The sequence below is a fragment of the Rhinopithecus bieti genome, unplaced genomic scaffold, assembly GCF_001698545.2.
Source record: "Rhinopithecus bieti isolate Rb0 unplaced genomic scaffold, ASM169854v2 scaffold_54265, whole genome shotgun sequence".
NCBI lineage: Eukaryota > Metazoa > Chordata > Mammalia > Primates > Cercopithecidae > Rhinopithecus > Rhinopithecus bieti.
The window spans coordinates 18,112-36,249 of record NW_016821017.1 but is presented as its reverse complement, the minus strand read 5'-3'; the positions used below and the strand labels follow the sequence as shown (position 1 = coordinate 36,249).

General features: G+C 52.8%; 1 protein-coding gene across 6 annotated transcripts; it reads right to left on the bottom strand.

Annotated features, from left to right (window-relative positions):
* Window positions 1-104: 104 nt before the first annotated feature.
* On the bottom strand, window positions 105-16,293 carry RTKN (rhotekin). 6 transcript variants are annotated; one of them, XM_017860138.1, is made up of 13 exons: window positions 14,173-15,511; window positions 13,369-13,795; window positions 6,663-6,862; window positions 4,805-4,866; window positions 4,654-4,707; window positions 4,434-4,551; window positions 4,033-4,242; window positions 3,083-3,177; window positions 2,866-2,972; window positions 2,513-2,641; window positions 1,670-1,838; window positions 1,414-1,518; window positions 105-819 (listed from the first exon to the last, which is right to left on the bottom strand). In XM_017860138.1, the coding sequence occupies exons 2-13, from the start codon at window positions 13,438-13,440 to the stop codon at window positions 488-490; spliced, it is 1,653 nt and encodes a 550-aa protein (XP_017715627.1). In that variant the 5' UTR covers window positions 13,441-13,795; window positions 14,173-15,511; the 3' UTR covers window positions 105-487. The 6 variants fall into 6 exon arrangements, with proteins under 6 accessions (XP_017715627.1, XP_017715626.1, XP_017715629.1 ...); XM_017860137.1 differs by lacking the exons at window positions 13,369-13,795; window positions 14,173-15,511 and adding an exon at window positions 15,518-16,289; XM_017860140.1 differs by lacking the exon at window positions 13,369-13,795 and having other exon boundaries at window positions 14,173-15,510.
* Between the last annotated feature and the right edge of the window lie 1,845 nt (window positions 16,294-18,138).

The window sequence follows — 18,138 nt, the reverse complement described above, 5'->3', positions numbered from 1 at the left end:
CGTTAGTCTGATTACTCAGTATCACAGTCATATTTCACAGCTGGTAAACTATGCTCCAGGGATGAAGTGAGGCAGGTCTAAACCAGGCAGAGAGAGGCACCCTGTCCTCAGGAGCCAGGTGAAGGCTGCTGTTAAATAGCTTTAATGGTTGATGTGGGAGTCACAAGGGAGGTATGTTTCCTCCAAGGGTTCTTCAGTGCCATCCTCAAAGCTGGTTAGTGCAGGGAGGTAGGGCAGAGTTGGTTCCAGTTTTCTTCCAGGAAGGGTTTAGGGAGGTCCCAGCCAGCCCCAGGAATGAGTCCCTCAGTACCATGGCAACCACAATTTAAGAGGGGCTTCTGCCCACCCCTGCAGCCTACCCCAGGTCCAGCAGAGGAACAGGAGGCCAGACTGGCCAGCTTGCTATAGACAGCGCTGTATCCAGAGCCCGACTGTGCATGGGTCATTTTCTCTTCTGGGCAGATCCTATGCCAGCTACCTTTCTCTCTCACACTGGTGACTGGAGCCAAGTGCGAGGTTGGCCTTTACTGCAGAGGCCTCTGGTCCGTGGGGATCGCTGAGGTGGGAGGGGGGCAACCGAGCGAGCCCTCGGGGAGTGGTCTGGGGGGACAGCATCCAGGGAAAAGGTTCGGGGTCTCCCCCAGGGCAGGGTGTGGGTCCAGGCTGGGGCTGGGGCCACTGAGGCAGGCGAGCAAGGGTTAGGCAGGGCAGGCTGGTCTGTAAACATTGCCAGCCAGGGTGGGGGTGTCTCCAGCCTTGCGCCCTCCCGCTGGGTCAGGATGTCTGTCACCGCTGCGATGTCATCCAGCGGCTCAATAGCTGTGGCACCAGGAATGGATTGGGGGAGGGGTGGGCTAGTCAGAGCTCAGGCCCCAAGCCTACCCAGCCCTATCACCTGTCACTGTAATAGGAAGAAAGCAAAGCCCGGATCTCAGCCGAGATTGCATTATCCTGCAGGAGCAGCCCCTCACCTGGGCCCCCTGGGGCGACGGGCTCTGATAAAACTGAGATGAGGGGCACAAGGTAGATGGGGATGGGAAGGGGACGGGTGGGGAGCAGAGGTGGGTGAAGAAACCAAGAAAGAGGAGAAAACGAAAGCGGTGCCAGGCAAGTGAGGGGTCAGAGGAAGAGACAGGAATCCACATGCAGAAAGGGAAACAGAAAACAAGAAATTAGGAAAGAAATCAATGAAATGATCCTGGCTCATTGGGGTTTTGTTTTGAACTTTGGTGGAGGTGGTTCTAAGAAGAGTTGGAGAAGAGAAAAGAACACACAGGATTGGGTGAGAATTGGGTCCCCAGGGATCTGGTGTAGCCCAGAGTGTGCTTTCTCTGTTTCCATTATCTGGTTTCTCTTTAAGTCCCCAACCCTACTTCCCATTAGCTTCCTGGAGTGCACATTCCTCTCACTTACCCATCTCATGGTACAAGGACCCCTGCTTTGCCAGTGCTTGGGGTGGTTTCCGGGAAGCAGGAGTTTCAATTTTCATGATTTCGTCACAACACTGCTTCCACTGGCCTGGAGGAAGAGCGCTGATTAGAAGAGAAGGCCAGGCTGCCCTTTCTCCTGCTACATTCCCTTCCACACAATCTTGAAACAGAGACCTTTAGTAAAAATGACAAAACTCCAGTCCTTCCCAAAGGTTCAACCCAGCCCCCTTCTCTCTTACTCATGTCAAAGAAAAGCTGCCACAGAGCCTCCATCCAGCTCTGCAGGGCTTCCCGACTTTCTGTCTGAAGGGTGTGTGTCACCTCATCATCCCCATACTGGTTACTGATGCTTAGCGTGAAGGGCCGTCCTACAGCCTGGTCCAGCTCCCCTGCCCGGACTCGAGTCTCCTGCAGGAGAAAGAAGAGGTCTACCTTGGTCACAGAAGTTGGCAGTGAGAATCAGGCAGCCTTGATCACCCCTGCCTTAGAAGGATGAGCTTGCGGGGCTTTTGCTGAGCCCTCTCATTTGTCTCCTACTGACCAGAGTAGGAAGAAATGGCAAAAAAGGGCTGGAGATGAGACAGCCAGTCCTGAGTCAGGGGAGGAAGATCAACTTGAGACAGGGAAAGATGGATTGAGCAAGGCAGGGAAGACACAGAGGCAGGGAAGGATGCTCCAGCCAGAGGTCCCTCAGAACTGCCAAAAAGTAGGCAGGAAAGCCAATAAAAGGGATAAGGAGCAAAGAAGGGCAATTGGACCTGGAGAGAAATGGGAAGTGGTAAAATAGATACAAATTGGAATCTGAGGGAGAAGAGGGAGAGAGGATGAAGAGCCCTGAACTGGCAGGCGGGAAAACCCTCTCTGAGACTTGGCAGGGACTGAGGATGGCAAATGAATGGGACAATCCTCTCCCAGTGATGCTGTGGTGGGGGAGAATACGGGCCCCAGAAGCTGGATGTGGCACTGTCAGGAGCAGGAGGCCTGCTTCTATCTCTTTGAGGTACGTGCCCACCCTACTGGGGCCTGAAGGAGAGGCTTCTGGGCCTGTGCCTTTGGTGGCCTTACCACAAGGGACCCATCACCTTGTTGATGGCAATAGTAAGCAGCGGCTCTTCCCCAGTGTCTGCATCCTCAGGTCGCCGGTAACAGAAGAGGTTTGTGCCTTTCAGAACTCCATGCACTTGTGCCCAGTTCTGCATCTCCCCAGCTTGCTGCACAAATGACTCAACATTTTCTGGGGAAGTCACACCCCCCAGTATCCCTCTTCTCAGCCCCCCTTTTGTCCACCCTGCTGTCTATTCCTCCCCTCATCTGGTCATATCCCATTTCTTCCACCCAAATCTTGATTTTTCATTAGCTCTTCTATTCCTGGTTATCCAGCTCTCCTCTACCTTCTCCCTGCTCCCTTCCACTCCTCAGGGCCCTCTCACCTCACCTGCACCCTGAGGGTACCACTTGCAGTAGGCTGAGTCATGCAGAGAGGCTGAGCTGCCAGACGGCAACACACGCTACCATAAAGGGGTAGCCAGGCAGGGTTCTCCTCTGGAGGAGGAGGAAGTGCAGGGTGAGGTAGGGGAATGAGAAGGGGACCATCCCACAGCCCCTCTTCTCACCATCACATGTGTGTGTCCCCCATGCACATACATACTTACCATGACTGGCAAGGGTGAGGTCATGTGTGCGGAATCCATCTTGCACTGCTGCCAGGGTGAGTGTGGTGTGAGCCAAGAGGTGGTAACGAGGACCACTAAGGGAGATAGGAGAGAGCATCAGCCGAGGGAGGGGCGTGTTGGCCAGCAGGAACTCTAAGAGCTGAGCAGATCTGCCCCACTGTTCAGGCTGCCCCACAGAAAACTCGCTTGTCTCCCCAGAGGGTTAGGAATGAACATTTACTGAGCTCCAGCTAAGTGTCAGGACCTAATATGTTTTATCCCACTGTATTCCTATGACAGCCCTGTGAGGTTGGTGGCATTCTTCAACTAGATGAGGCAACTTGAGGCTTAGCGAGGTTAAGAAACTTGCCCATAATTTGTAGCTGGAAAGTGGGGGAGTTTGAATTTGAACCCATATCTGTGTCCAAAATCAGTATTCTGTTGACTACCCAAAGGTTCTCAAACTGTTTCTCAGAGTTTCAGTGGTCCCATGAGGTGTCTCTGGGTGCATGTAGGTACCACCACAGGTCCAGGATACTCTGCTCCAACCAAGAAGCTCTGCTCTATCCACATAAAATGTATTTGCTAGGCTGAGTGCTGTGGCTCATACCTGTAATCCTACCATTTTGGGAGGCCGAGGCAGGAGGATCACTTGAGCCCAGGAGTTCGAGACCCCGTCTCTAAAAATAAAATGTATTTGCTGCTACTAAAAAGTTAAGACCCCAAGGCCTAAGTCTCCCTGCCTTCCTACTGGTCTTCTGGACTGGCTTCAGCCCAGTTCTGGGGCATGGGCTGGAATGCCTCCCAGCTACGTGGCCACTGCTCATTCATGTCTGTCCGCACATCCTGGCAGCAATGCAAAATGGGTTCTGCACACTCAACACAGTTCAAAGGTCACCTGTGGGCCGAATATAGGCAGCTGAGGGTGGTGGCAGTGTGCAAGGCCTTACCCAACAGCTGGGGTGGGAAGCAAGATGGGACTGCTCCCTGAACCCCCAGCACTGTCCAGCGATGCCCGGACACGCCTCCCTGAGGAGCGGCCCAGGGAGCTGCTGAGTTTGGTGGCAAGCCTCTTGGGGGCGCCAGTCAGGGCCCCCTCTTCTTCCACACACGCCCCATACAGCTCTAACCGAAGTTCAAAGTCTGGCCCCGCCTCAGCGCTGGTGGGAGGAAGGAGGGTGATCACAGGAAAGTCCGGGGAGGCAGAGGGTGGGGGATGTGGGTGGGGCAAGTGCAGGACAGCTCCACAGGGAAGGCCAGGTGCCCCCCACCCCCAGCTTCCTCCCCTGGAACTTGCTCATCCAGAACTGGAGCAGAGTGGAGGAAGGGAGCCACAGTTTGAGGTACTCACAAGAGCACATTGCTCTGAAAGGAGATGTCTGTAAGGGTCCTGTCCACCAGGATCATCTCTGTGTCCTGGATGTGTTCCCCCAGCTGCAGTAGCAGGAACACAGCCCAGCGGTGCAAGTCTGGGAACAAAGAGGGCAAAACTCAAAAAATACGTCCCACAAGAGCCTCCTACTGGATCAGGGTCATTCCCCTGAATCTGTCCCAGGGTGTGTGGAACTCACCACCTTTGTTCTTGAAATATTCTGTGTCCTTCCACATGAGTGGAATCCGGAGGTCTAAGGGGCAGAGGGGTAGGAACAGATGTTGAGATGGGGCAGGAGGCCGTGTGCCTGGGCAAGGGGTGCCAGCAGCTGGGGTAGCTGTGCTTCTTACCGGAGATGCAGACCCGGCCGCGGCAGGGGGAGCGCTCAGCGGGCGGGCCACTGTCAGAAGGCCTGTGGATAAATCACAATGTCCTGGCCTGGCCTCTAGCCACTATTCCCCCTTGCTCTGGTCCCAAGGACTCTAGGATCCCCCTGGTCCCAGGGCCTCAGCCACCAGGTCCCCAGCCAGGCTGACAGGCAGGGCTGAGGGACTATAAGGGAAAGTTGTCCATTGAACCCAGCAGTTTGCCAGGCTTGGGGACACCAGGGACACTCAAGCCACATTAACTCACACATAAGGCACAAGCTCAGGGCTCCTCTCTCCAAGCACCCTCCCTGACCACCTCTCCAGACCCCTGCCAAAAACAGGTGTGGCCTTGAGGGGACAGGTGCCCACAGAGAGACTTCATTTCAGGGCTCTCCATTAAACCCCTGCCTTAGAGGCATTTCCAGGCTTTTTTTTTTTTTTTTTCTTTTTTTTAACAATAGGAAGGCTGCTTATTCCCCACTATCCCATCACTTCTTTGATATAGGAGGGTACTGGGTCAGAAAATAATTTGGCCAACATTTGTTCAAAGGAAAATCACCAATAGGGAAGAGTTATGTTCCATTCACTACAGACCCTTTTCCTTCCCTACCACTCCCCAACTTTGATTTCTCCTTTTTCCTCCTGGCCCTATATGCTGTACCCTACTAGTGCCCCAAGTTCTGCAGCCCCTCCCCACCCCACTGCAGGGCCCAACACCCCACCTTCCCTCCCTCCCTGTGCATCAGGACTCACCACATGTGTCCCTTTCCTGAAGTGACTGCCAGTTCATCTGTACTTATCAATAATGCCACTAAAGTAATTACTGACTTAGTAGAGCCTTAAGCTAAATGATGTGGCACTAATGGCAATGTGTTTAGCTGCTAGGCACTTGGGGTGTACCTCAAATCACCTGTGTGGGCTGTGTGAGGACTTAGGCAGGACAGAGTCCGTCCATGCTGCTTCTCAGGAGAGGCTGTCCCCCCGCCAGCTTGCCCTTCCTCTAGCTTCATGGGATAGCCATAGAGTAGATTTTCTGCCTTCTTCTGGTAGCTTAATGGGTGAGCTCCTGGCAACCTCCCCTTGTGTCAGCCTTCATGGGTGGAATGAGCACCATGCCTGTGAGGGGCTGGGACTAATTCCCCAAGCAGCCTCAGTGGAGTAAGTAGGCCACTTTCCTAAAAACCAATTCTCCAAATGACCACTTTATCCAAATTGGCATATTCTTAGAATAATTTGCCAAATATTTTCCCCAATATTTTGGTTTTATCATGGCATCACTTAAGTCATTATAGACTTGTCAGATCAACAGTCTAATGTCAGTGTTGCTTACATTTTACATCCAGAAGCTGCGCTCTTTTAGAATGCACAATCTAATTTGTTTGAATGGGTAGGCTTTCCTTAAGTGGTTTCTTATTTCCTTTCCCACTCCCTGCCTCTGATGGTGAACCCCAGATAATAAACTATTGTCGGTATGTGGTAAATTGGCCATTTTGTGAACTAGCATTGAGGAAATTAATTTTCCAAAAGCCAGGTAGCCAGTCTTACTGGATCACAGACAGGGCTTAGCATATTAGTGCTTTTGCATTACTTGCTACCCTTCAGATCAGCTGCCTTTCACCAGACACACTGACTTTCCTAAGTCCTGCCCTGCCTACTCACAAATGCACCTCTGGGCAACACATAATGGTGGTAAAACACCAAGGTCTCTCCCAGGTCCCTGATAAGACTTCATGGGGAAGTCATCTTTAAGGTGGTCCACATGCCACACATGCACACACTGCACCATCACCACCCAGAAGGCCTCCTGCCTCCATCAAGGCCTCGCCTCCCCCTTGCTCACCGCCGGCCTGTCTTCCCCAGCACCTGCGCCTCCTTGCGCCGCTGCAGCTCGCCCATGTAGCTGAGGATGCGGCTGTTGCACACTAGCAGGCTCTTGGTGGCCTCTAGAGCCTGCTCTCGCTGGGAGCAGGCTGCCAGCAGCTTACAGGCCCCTTCCCTCATCCGGATCTCATGGTCTAGCTTCCTCTGCAACTCCGTGTCCTAGCCAGGGTTGGGGGAAGGGTGAGAAGGAAATGTCAGTCAGAGGACAGGCTAAAGCACTCCCCAGTCCCCAAGTGGGCTGTGGCCAGTAAAACTGACAAGAAACTAATGTTTTAGGCAGTTCAAGAGCAGGCACTGGGTGTCAATCTCAGCTGCCCACGAATATCCAGAGAAGCTTTGTAGCCAGGTGCAGTGGTGTGTGAGGGAGGCTGAGGCGGGAGGATCCCTTGAGCCTAGAAGATCAAAGGCCAGCTTGAGCAACACAGTGAGACTCCACCCCTAAAAAATATATATAACAAATAAAAATAGAGATGCCCTCATGCATTTGATGGTTGGAAGTATAAATTCCTTCAGCCTCTTTTGAGTGTAATTTGGAAAAAAAATCTATGAAAACTATGAATTCATATATCCTTTAATCCAGCTATCCAATATCTAGGAGTTTATCTTACACATACAGTTTCACATATAACTAGGTAAAGCCATAATACAAAAATATTCATTGCAGCATTGTTTTAAACATCAAAATTAAAACCCCCTCACCTCAGTAGGACATTGGTTAAATAAGTAACAGCACATCTGTACCCTGTAGTATTGCAGACATTAAAGAGGTATGCATTTGTATGCAGATATGAAACAATCTCCAAAATAAATTATGTGAGGAAAGAATGGTAGCATTACACATACATGTATGATATATATGTGTATGCATACATATATATACATATATATAGATATGCATATTTATGCATAAAATATTAGTGATTGTAGGCCTGGGAGCCAGGAATGGAAAACATTTATGATACTTTTTTTTTTTTTTTTTTTTTTTGAGACGGAGTCTTGGCTCTGTCGCCCAGGCTGGGAGTGCAGTGGCCGGATCTCAGCTCACTGCAAGCTCCGCCTCCCGGTTCACCGCTATTCTCCTGCCTCAGCCCTCCCGAGTAGCTGGGAACTACAGGCACCCGCTAGGGTCGCCCGGCTAGTTTTTTTGTATTTTTAGTAAGAGACGGGGTTTTCACCATGTTAGCCCAGGATGAGTTTGATCTCCTGACCTCAGTGATCCGCCGTCTCGGCCCCAAGTGCTGGGATTACAGGCTTTGAGCACCGCGCCCGGCGATACTTTTTTTTTTTTTGAGATTGGGTCTCACTCTGTCACCCAGGCTGGAGTGCAGTGGCGCGATCTCAACTCACTGCAACTTCCACCTTCCAGGTTCAAGTGATTCTTGTGCCTCAGCCTCCTGAATAGCTGAGATTACAGGCATGCACCACCATGCCCAACTAAGTTTTGTATTTTTTTTTTTTTTTTTTTTTTGAGACTGAGTCTCACTCTGTTGCCCAGGCTGGAGTGCAGTGGCATGATCTCGGCTCACTGAAACCTCCGCCTCCCAGGTTCAAGCAATTATCCTGCCTCAGCCTCCGGAGTAGCTGGGATTACAGGTGTGAGCCACCACACCCAGCTAATTTTTATATTTTTAGTAGAGACGGGGTTTCACCATGTTGGCCAGGCTGGTCTCGAAATCCTGACCTCAGGTGATCTACCCGCCTCAGCCTCCCAAAGTGCTGGGATTATAGGCATGAGACACCATGCCTGGCCAAACTTTTGTATTCTTAGTAAAGATGGGGTTTCGCCATGTTGGCCAGCCTAGTCTCGAACTCCTGGCCTCAAGTGATCCTCCCGCCTCGGCCTCCCAGAGTGCTGGGATTACAGGCTTGAGTCACCGTGCCCAGCCTAATGATACTTTATATATACGCTTTGTACTACTGGAAATTGTATTTCCTTTAAAAAATATCAGATCTTTGGAGTTTAAAAAAAAAAATGACCAGGCCCTACCTAAGATTTGCAGAAAAAGAATCTCTAGGAGTGGGGCATATGTACTTTTGGAAGACTCCCCAAGTGATTCTGAGGTACAGCCAGGTTGAGAACCACCAACTCATGGGAATGGATAGAAGGAAAGGCAAATGTGAGTTATCCCTCAGACTCAAGTGATGCTGGGGACATCTAGTTGGCAAGGGATCAGTGGACAAGGAGCATACCACCTACAGTGTTCATTGATGCTGCAAAGAACCCTATACACCCCAAATTAGGAGACCCAACACCTACTGGCCCTCTGAGCTTGGGAGATAAGGTCAGAGGCAAGGAATGGGGATGGGAAGGTAGGTGGTCCAGGAGTGAGAGACTGTGGATAAGAGCCAGCTGAGAGGCACTGGGAGAGACACCAGGATTCTCAGGAACATTCATTTAGAAAGGAGCCCTGGAGGTCCTGCTTCTTAAAAAGCAATGGGCAATTTGCTCAACCTCCCTAAGCCTCAGTTTCCCCATCTGTAAAGCAGGAATGGAAATAGTCCCTAGATCCTAGGGCTGTGAGAATTCTGTGAGGCAGGAACTTAAAGCACTTAGCACAGTGCCCAGCATGCGGCTTACATTAATGGCAGGGATGCTTATTTTCATGATGCTATACTTTGGCGGTAGCAGCATTTACTCAGTCAACACTGGAGCATTCCTGTGCTCTGCAAGGCTGTACATTTAAAATCCAGCTGGGAGATGAGAGATGATAACTTTAATGGCTGCTCCATAAGTGCCATGTCATGGCACAATCATGCTCACAAGAAACAGACTCTGTTTGCTTCTGGCTGAGGTGATCAAGGAAAGCTTCAGAGAGGAGTTGGAAGACTAACTCCATCACAGTGTACAGATTGGCTCAGGAGACAAGTCGAGTCACCCATTTGAAACAGGGGAACTAATGTGACCACCCCAAACCTGTCTTTTTCCTCATACCAGCTCTCCTCCATACCCTGTGCCCTTGTATCTGTCCCTAGTGGCTCCAGCCTTCAAGTCTCTCAGACCTGAACACCCTAAATTCCCTCTTCTAAAACCCTTGTCCTGCCTGCCTACAGATGCTTCCTTGGCTATTTTCTGGGCCACTGTGCTAGGCCGGACTTTTATCACCTTCCCCCTGTTTTCCTTCTGTAATAAGCCAACCCTTTCCCAAAGCCCCTCCACCAAGAAGCCCTTTCAGACTACATAGGTTCTCCCAGTCTAGTTTTGTCTGCACCAGGGTTCTACGCTGCCTGCCAACCCCAACCCTAGTCTGCACCCAGTTTCAGCCACAAACATCCCAAATGGGTGAGCCCGGCAGGAAGGGGACACAGAGGTGTCCTCAACCCCCATTTTGGCTAGTCTCATCCCAGTCCCAGCACTCACGGATCCTTCCCCAGCCCTGTCCATTGCGAGAGGCGCGCACAGGCGCGCGAGGTCCAGAGAGCTGCACTGGTCTGGGGAGCCGGCGGGGCCCGAGGGCCGCGGGAAATCGGAGGAGCCAGGGCACCGGCGTAGCTGCACCGCCTCCAGCCGCAGCGCTCAGGGCGCCGGTGACATCAGCTCCCAATTGCCGCGAGAGCAACTGAGGGGTACCAGGGCGTTGGAGGTCCCTCCGGGCACCTGGTTGGGCTTGGCTCAAGGCGGTGCTTCCACCGAGACTCCGTCGCGGCAGGAAGGGACCTCCGGGAGTCCGCCCCACTGCCCTGGAAAAGCTCCTGGCCTTCACGACGTGCTCCAGCTCCGGGAGGCCCCTCCCGCATAGCGTTTGCCCTCCAAGTTGACCCCTTGCCTGAGAGTATGGAGGGCGGATAGTGTATACATTGGGAGAGCTGGGGCCCTAGGGAGGTCGCTGGGCCTAATATGGATGAGCGGGACCACAAGCCCAGACACCTCCTCTATTTCCTTACTGCTCTCCAGCCCCAAATCCACTCTCCCAAGGCCCAAGGCCGGGAGCGCCCTAGGAAACTGGCTCCCACCTTTTCACGCAGAGGAACTGGGAATCCTGGCTCAGGATCTGGACCCTTGTGCTTCTAGCGTTTCCCCACCCCAGGGATAGTTCTTTGTTGCCCCCTCCCCACCCAAACACACCCTCTCCCCAAGTGGGCATCATTTCCCCCAGGCTCTCCTGGGAAAGAGCCCAGAGCTGGGTGTCAGCTGGACCTGGGTCAGATCCCAAGGGGCTAGAGAATGAGTCATGTGCCCCACACACATTAGGCCCCCTGTTGATATCCCTTCCACCCCTCCCACTCTCTTCTGTCTCTGACTTCCTGCTCTGCTTCTCACCACCCTCTGTTTCCTTCAGAATTTCCACCAGGGCTAAGTACAAATCCTGGCTTAGGGACTTGACAAGCCCAGAGAATTTGACCCCTGGAGCCTGAGTTTGTAAAATGGGGAGTATTCCACCTCCTTCGTAGCATTGTTTGAGAATTATATGGGAAAGTCTCATCTCTACCCGGGCCTAGCATGTATTTTAAAACAAGCTCCCTTTACTTGCAGCTTGAGTCACTTCCTCCAGAAAGTCTTCTGGGATTTACTCTTCCATGACTATCTCTCTTAACATTCCCTGAAATATCAATGGGTCTCTCTTTTGAGGATCTGCTGAACTTGGTTGAGAAAGAACACAGCACCCTCAGCCACTCTCCTAAAGGAGAGTGACCAAAGTGAAACTAAGCCTCTCCTCTGCCCCAGAACTTGAACAGGCCTCCCACAGAGAAAAATTACATTTTTTGGAGGAGGGCAGGATGCAGAATTTAAACATTTACATACCTAGACCAGCTCTGTCCAATAAAACCTTCTGTGCTGATGGAAATGTTCAGTAGCCATCTAGCACGTGAAATATGGCTACAGCAACTGTAACTGACATGGACACTGCAGAGGACTATGAATGGCAAATAGGTTTTATCTCATGCACTGATGGAGGATAATTAGGTAGAGTCCCAACGAGTTCACTGGACACTTTTCTACAAATTAGGAAAAGTTGACCCTCTCCAGGCAAACAAATTAGATAAAGGTGCTCCCTCCTGATGCAGTTGAAACCAGACCAGGACTCTCACCTCTGGCTGGCATCTGTGTGAAGGACACAACCTGCACAGTTTATGCCAAGATGGTCCTGAGAAAGATTCTGAGGCCAGGTCTGGGCTCATTGATAAAGAGTGCCAAAATTGACCAGTAACATCTACTATGATCCAGGGAGTGGGGGCAGGGCTTGAGCAGGGCAGCACATACAATATCCTGCCATTCCTGATCTAGACTCTTTGCAGTCCTGCCTCTGACCTCTCAGCAGCAGCCCCTGTCTGGTCCAGGCAGTTACTTCCACAGCTTCCTCCATCATCCCCACCTCCGTAAACAGCCACACCACCCAGTTGCTTAGCCACATACCTGGGAATCATCCTGGAGTTCTCTTTCTTTGCCTTACCCCTCCCATCCAATCCATCAGCAAATCCTGTCAGACCTACCACTACCATTTTAAATCTACTCCCTTTCTCCACCATGAGCATTTTAATTCACACCACCAGGTTTACTACCCTATTACTGAAACAGCCTCCCACCTGGTGGACATTTGTGACCTCTTTTGCCAACCCTCCACGCCCAACCCTACCATCAACTTCCCACCAGCCTATTCTCCATAGCAGCCATCATTTAAAAACATGACTCATGAGTCATTCCCTTGCTTAAAACCCTTCCATGGCCCAACATCACACTTAAGGTGAAATCCAGGTGCCTTATCATGGTCTTCAAGGCCCTGCATGATCTGGCCCCTGCCCATCAGCTCCACCCCAACTACTATATTCCAGCCACACTGGCTCTCTTTCCCACAAATATATTACCCTCGTCCTCATCTCAGGGCCTTTGCCCTTCCTCCAATCTTCACATATCTCCAAATCCTCCTGGGCTTAGCTCAAAGATCTCCCAACAGAGGCCTCCCCTGACCTCACATCTAACATTGCCTACCTCATCTGATTTTCATTACATCCCCATTTTCATCATAATTTCTTTACGTGATATTATTTATGTGTTTGTATGTATATTTCTATTCTCCCACTACAATGGAACTTTCATGTCTTGTTCACTGAGGTATCCTATGGTCTAGAAAGGAGCTTGGCACATAGTACATGTTCTATACATGTGTTTAAGAATACATAGGGCAAGGCGCAGTGGCTCACACCTGTAATCTCAACATTTTGGGAGGTCGAGGTAGGGAGATCACTTGAGCTAGGACTAGCCTGGGCAATATAGTGAGACCTCGTCTCTGTAAATAATTGAAAAAAACAAATACTTGAATAAACAGCACCTTGCCATCTCAAGGGCCAGCAGAATCCTTACTCATAGCCCAGCATCCTTCTCTTCTCTAGTAAAGCTACATCCTTTCTGCAAACCTCGCTCACGTTGAACTCCTCTCCTTCCCATACCTAAAAGGAACCCTTGTCCCCAGAACAGACATCTACACTCACCCACAGAGCTTCCTGAAATAGGTGTAAAAACCCTGCTGCAAACATAAGACTACGATGGGCAGAACTGAGCCTGGGTCCACAAACTGTACCCAACACAAGGCATAGGGAACCACCTGTCCCTCTCCCCACTTTAAGCAGGCCTGGCTCTCCCCAACATGCTCTAGCAGGAATGTGCAGGGCAGACATTGGGGCTGGGATGCAAGTGAAGAAAGTGTATACTCCAAGGGTGGGGGGATTACCTCCAGGCTGAGTGCCATCTGCCGAATGTAGAGCATATTCAGGTCCTCCAGGATGTGCAATCTGTCCTGCATCTCTGTGCCCCCCGGTGCCCTTTCCTGTGTTAGCCCCTCCAGAGGGGGGACAGACAGGTACCACACTGTCCCACAGTTCCTCCTCCCACTGTTCCCTCAGTCTTTAAAGAGGTGGCCAGCTTTTGGGCAGAGGTCAGAGGCTGCCCTTATCCCTCTGCACTCCTGTTAAACCTCTCTGACTGCTGTGACAAATTTTCCTCGCCCACTGCTGCTCCGGGGCCCTGCTGTGAGTCAGGCAGGGAAAAAAAGGAAAGTGAAGTGAGGATGAGTGGGGTCCCAGGAGGAAAGGCCAGCTGCAGAGGGGGCTCTAGGCACAGAGTGTCCAGTCTCGCTTTGGTGGCAGCTGTTCTCCCAGCTGTGGAAGAAAAAGGCCCTTTCATTCCGACTCTGGCTGCTCCCCAGCCCCCGCCCACATCCCTGGCCTGGTGGACAGAGAATCTATGTGTGGAGAGGGCAGTGAGGGGCAGGCACAACTGGAAGGGGGCAGGGAAACGAAGCCTCATGCAGGTTCTAGAGCCATGGGACTTGCAGGAAGTTGGAGCTTTCCGAGAGGGGTTCGAGCTTAGTTTGAGAAAGTTAGGAAAAAGAGCCACAGAGGTGAGGACCTCAGGGGAGAGTGAGCCCAGGGAGCCCAGGACAAAGGGGTGAGTTGGTAAAGCAGCCCAGCCCCAGGGCCACCCCTTCCAACTCAGGGCCCCCATCCAGCCCCCTCCATCCTGGACTCACAATTACCTCGCTTTTCCAGAGAAGGGAGGAGAGGGAGGGAGGAAAGCAGGGGTGTGTCTGTTTGCTGCTGTCCCCGCTCCCTTCTGCAGGCCCCTTCCCTTCCAGACAGGAAACCAGCCCCGAATCCCAGCCAGCTGCAGCCTAGCGCCCCCGCCTCCACTCCAGGCCCACGGAGTCACACTCCACTCGGCGGCCGCCGGGCTCTGCGGCTCCGCCCCAGCTCCTCCGAGCTGTCCCCGAAGGCCAGGCTAGTCCCAGGGGCGGCCCCAGCTCCCAGGCCCCTCCTCCTGGTCCCAGGCCTCGCCCCTTACTGCCCCACGCTGGCCCCACGCGGGTTCCTCGGTCCCAGTCGCTTGGGGGCAAGGGGACCCGACAAAGGCCCCCTCTCCGCAGGCCCACCAGCTTCTGAATCAGAGAAGGCACGGGACACCGGGACAAGGGTGTGAAAGAGCCTTTGTTTTGGGCAGGCTGGAGGGAAAGGGCAGAAGCCAGGCCTGGAATCCCAGCCGGGAGGGCGAGGGGGCGGGAGGAAGGCCCACCTCACTTAACCCTTTCCAGACCCGGAAGGGAAGGCTTGGAACTGGGCTCTCCTTGGGCGAGTGTGAGTCTGACCTTGGGGACGGAAGAGTCTTCGGGGTAGCTATTCGCCCTGTTAGTCCCCGCTCAACCACACACCTTCAGCCCCGCCCTAGCCTCTAGGGCTTTACAGGTGGGGCTCCAACCGGTTAACGCGTGGACGGTGGACAGGGGGAAACGCTCAGCCTAGGGGCTGGACTCCTCTTAGGCACCAGGAAAGGAGGCGGAAATTTTGCGTGTGGGAAGTAACCCCAAAGAGTTAAAAGCCCTGCAGGGGCATAGAGGAGCCTTTGAATTGGGCTTCGGAGTAGCAAGCCACCCCGGCCTAAAGTCGGGATTGACGACAGGCTGGCCCAGATGGCTGCGACAGGTTGTGGGATGGGGCTGGCGGCAGGAGAACAAGCGGGAGCCCAGGCCAAGAGTCCGAGCGTTTGGGGCCCGCCTAGTTGCCCACTGCCCTTGCCCCGGGGATGCCTAGGACATTTTGGGGTCCAGGCACATTTTGGGAGTCGAGCTGGGGCCCTACAAATGGAGACCAGCCTTTTTCCAGGCTCAGGCAAATCATCCTAACCAGGCCGGGGAATGGGCAGCACGGATCCAATGAAAATGCAGACCGTCCACACCTTACTTTTTAGGTCAACAACTCCGTCGGGTTTGTACCCAGACCGTGCGTCACCGTCCCTCGGCGTCCACGCGGGCGAGGGAAGGAGACCGAGGTGGTTGGGGCCGGCCCCGCGAGCCGCGGAAGGGGAAGGCAGGGACGCGGGTCTCTCACCTCTGGCGGGTCGCTGAAGAGGCTGAGTCGGAAGCGGCCGCGTTTGAACTCCATCTCCAGGGCGGAGCCCCTGGCCACGGTGACCCGGCTCCGGTGGTTTCGGGAGAACATGTTGGCTGCCCTGCGACTTTGCCTGCGCAGTGAGCTCCCCGCGCCGCCCGGCTTAGCCTCCTCTCCGCGGCTTCCGTCTCTCGACGCTCGCCCGCCAGTCCGGCCGGGAATCTCCCGCTGCGGGGCTCCAAACCCCGCCCTCGGAGAGGACACCTGGGCCGGGCAGGGCGCGGCAACCTCCTCTTCCACCCCCGCCAAAGGCCCAGCCCGTCCGGCCAGTCCCTGGGCGCCAAGCCGACCTGGCCCGACGGCTCCGGAGCCAGGGGCGCCCTGCACCTCGCGAGCACTGCGGAGGCGCGTTCTCCCTGCCCGCGCGGGTCGCGAGCGCTTACCTGGACTTGGGGCGGGCTGAGAGGCCCTGCCCCGCCAGCCGCCCCCGCCTGGCAAGCCTGGCTTCACGGGCGCTGAAAACCCCGTGGCCCAGGGATCGCCGCATAGCACGTTCCGGCTCTACTCGGGCCCTGGGACCTTGCCCAGTTTCAATCCCGGCAGCCTCTGAAGAGACCCTTTTCAACATCCCACAGTCCCGAATATTCCTTCTTCGTCCCCCTCCCCACTTAGGTTCCTCTGCGAGGCTATCCGCCCAAGCCTAGTGGCCACAACTAATGAGGCGGTGCTTAAACACGTCGTGAAACCCCAGCTCTGTCACTGACTCACCTTGCAGTCATTGACTTGGTCCAGTCATTGGCCTTTCTGAGCTTCAGCTTTCTCATCTGTTCAGTGGGAATACTGTAATTATCACCACTCCTCAACTTGCTATGAGGATTACCTATAAGAATGCGGGTAACATGCCCAGCATAGTGCCTGGCACAAGGCAAGTGCCCCATATTTGCAGCCATAAAGAGCAGCCGGGCGCGGTGCAATCCCAGCACTTTGGGAGGCTTAGGAGGGTGGATCACCGGAGGTCGGGAGTTCGAGACCAGCCTGACCAACATGGAGAAACCCCGTCTCTACTAAAAATACAAAATGTAGCCGGCCGTGGTGGCGCATGCCTGTAATCCCAGCTACTTGAGAGGCTGAGGGAGGAGAATCGCTTGAATCCGGGAAGCAGAGGTTGTGGTGAGCTGAGACTGCACCACTGCACTCCAGCCTGGGAAACAAGAGCGAAACTACGTCTCAAAAAAAAAAAAAAAAAACAATGACTGGGCGCAGTGGCTCAAGTCTGTAATCCTAGCACTTTGGGAGGCCAAGGGGGACTGATCACTTGAGCTCAGGAGTTGGAGACCAGCCTGGGCAACATGGTGAAACCCTGTCTCAACAAAACACACACACACAGACACACACACAAATTAGCCTGGCCTGGTGGTGGTGCACACCTGTAGTCCCAGCTACTCGGGAGGCTAAGGTGGGAGGATGGCTTGAGACCAAAAGCTCAAGTCCAGTCTGGGCAACGTAGTGGGACCCCATCTCTTAAAAAGCATTACAAATATATATTACTTTTTATTTTTATTTATTTATTTTTTTTGAGACAGAGTCTTGCTCTGTCACCCAGGCTGGAGTGCAATGGCATGATTTCGGCTCACTGCAACCTCTGCCTCCTGGGTTCAATCGATTCTCCTGCCTCAGCCTCCTGAGTAGTTGGGATTACAGGTGTCTGCCACCATGTCCGGCTAATTTTTGTATTTTCAGTAGAGACGGGGTTACACCATGTTGGTAAGGCTGGTCTCCAACTCTTGACCTCAGGTGATACACCTGCCTCGGTCTCCCAAAGTGCTGGGATTTCAGGCATGGCCCATGCCTGGCCAATATTATCTATCTATAGATATAGATATAGATATAGATATAGATATAGATATAGATATAGATATAGATATTGATATATCAGCTGCTTTGCTGGATGGCTGGACTTACCCAGCTGGACTTATCACTCCCTGCTTCCATAAAAACAGGGTTCCCTTCTTGCCCACTCGGGGGAAAGCCCAGTGGAAGAGAAGGAAATGGTAAAGGATTAGCTTGCTGACCACACATAAAGGGATCTCCTGAAGGTTTCAGAACACAGACAGAACCTGAGAAAGGGTGAGGCTCCTACATAGCAGGCTGGCTGGACCCAGAGACATACCAGGCTTGAGCTCTTAGAGAGTCCAGATTAGAAATTTCTGCTATGGCAAATCATTCAAGATTCTTTTGGAAAAGCTGACTGAAAATTACTAAAGCAAATGGGGAAATGTATTGGCTCCTGGAACTGAGCCAATACAAACAAATGAGCCAGGGGTCAAGCTTTAGATGTGGCTTGACCCACTCATTGAGTGTCAGGAAGATCCAGTCTCTTCCCAACACTTGGCTCTACTTTCCTCCATGTTGGCTTCACTCTCTACAGTGTAACGAAATTGCTGCCCAAAATTCTGGGTCTACATCTTTTCAGGCTTAAATTCATCTGAAAAGAGCATCTGTTTCCTGAGGCTCCTACACATGTCTGGGATTCACTGTGAGACATTTAGGATCATTCATCCATCCCAAACCAATCACTGGAGTCAGAGGGTGGCCAGATATGAACCAATTGCTGTGGCTAA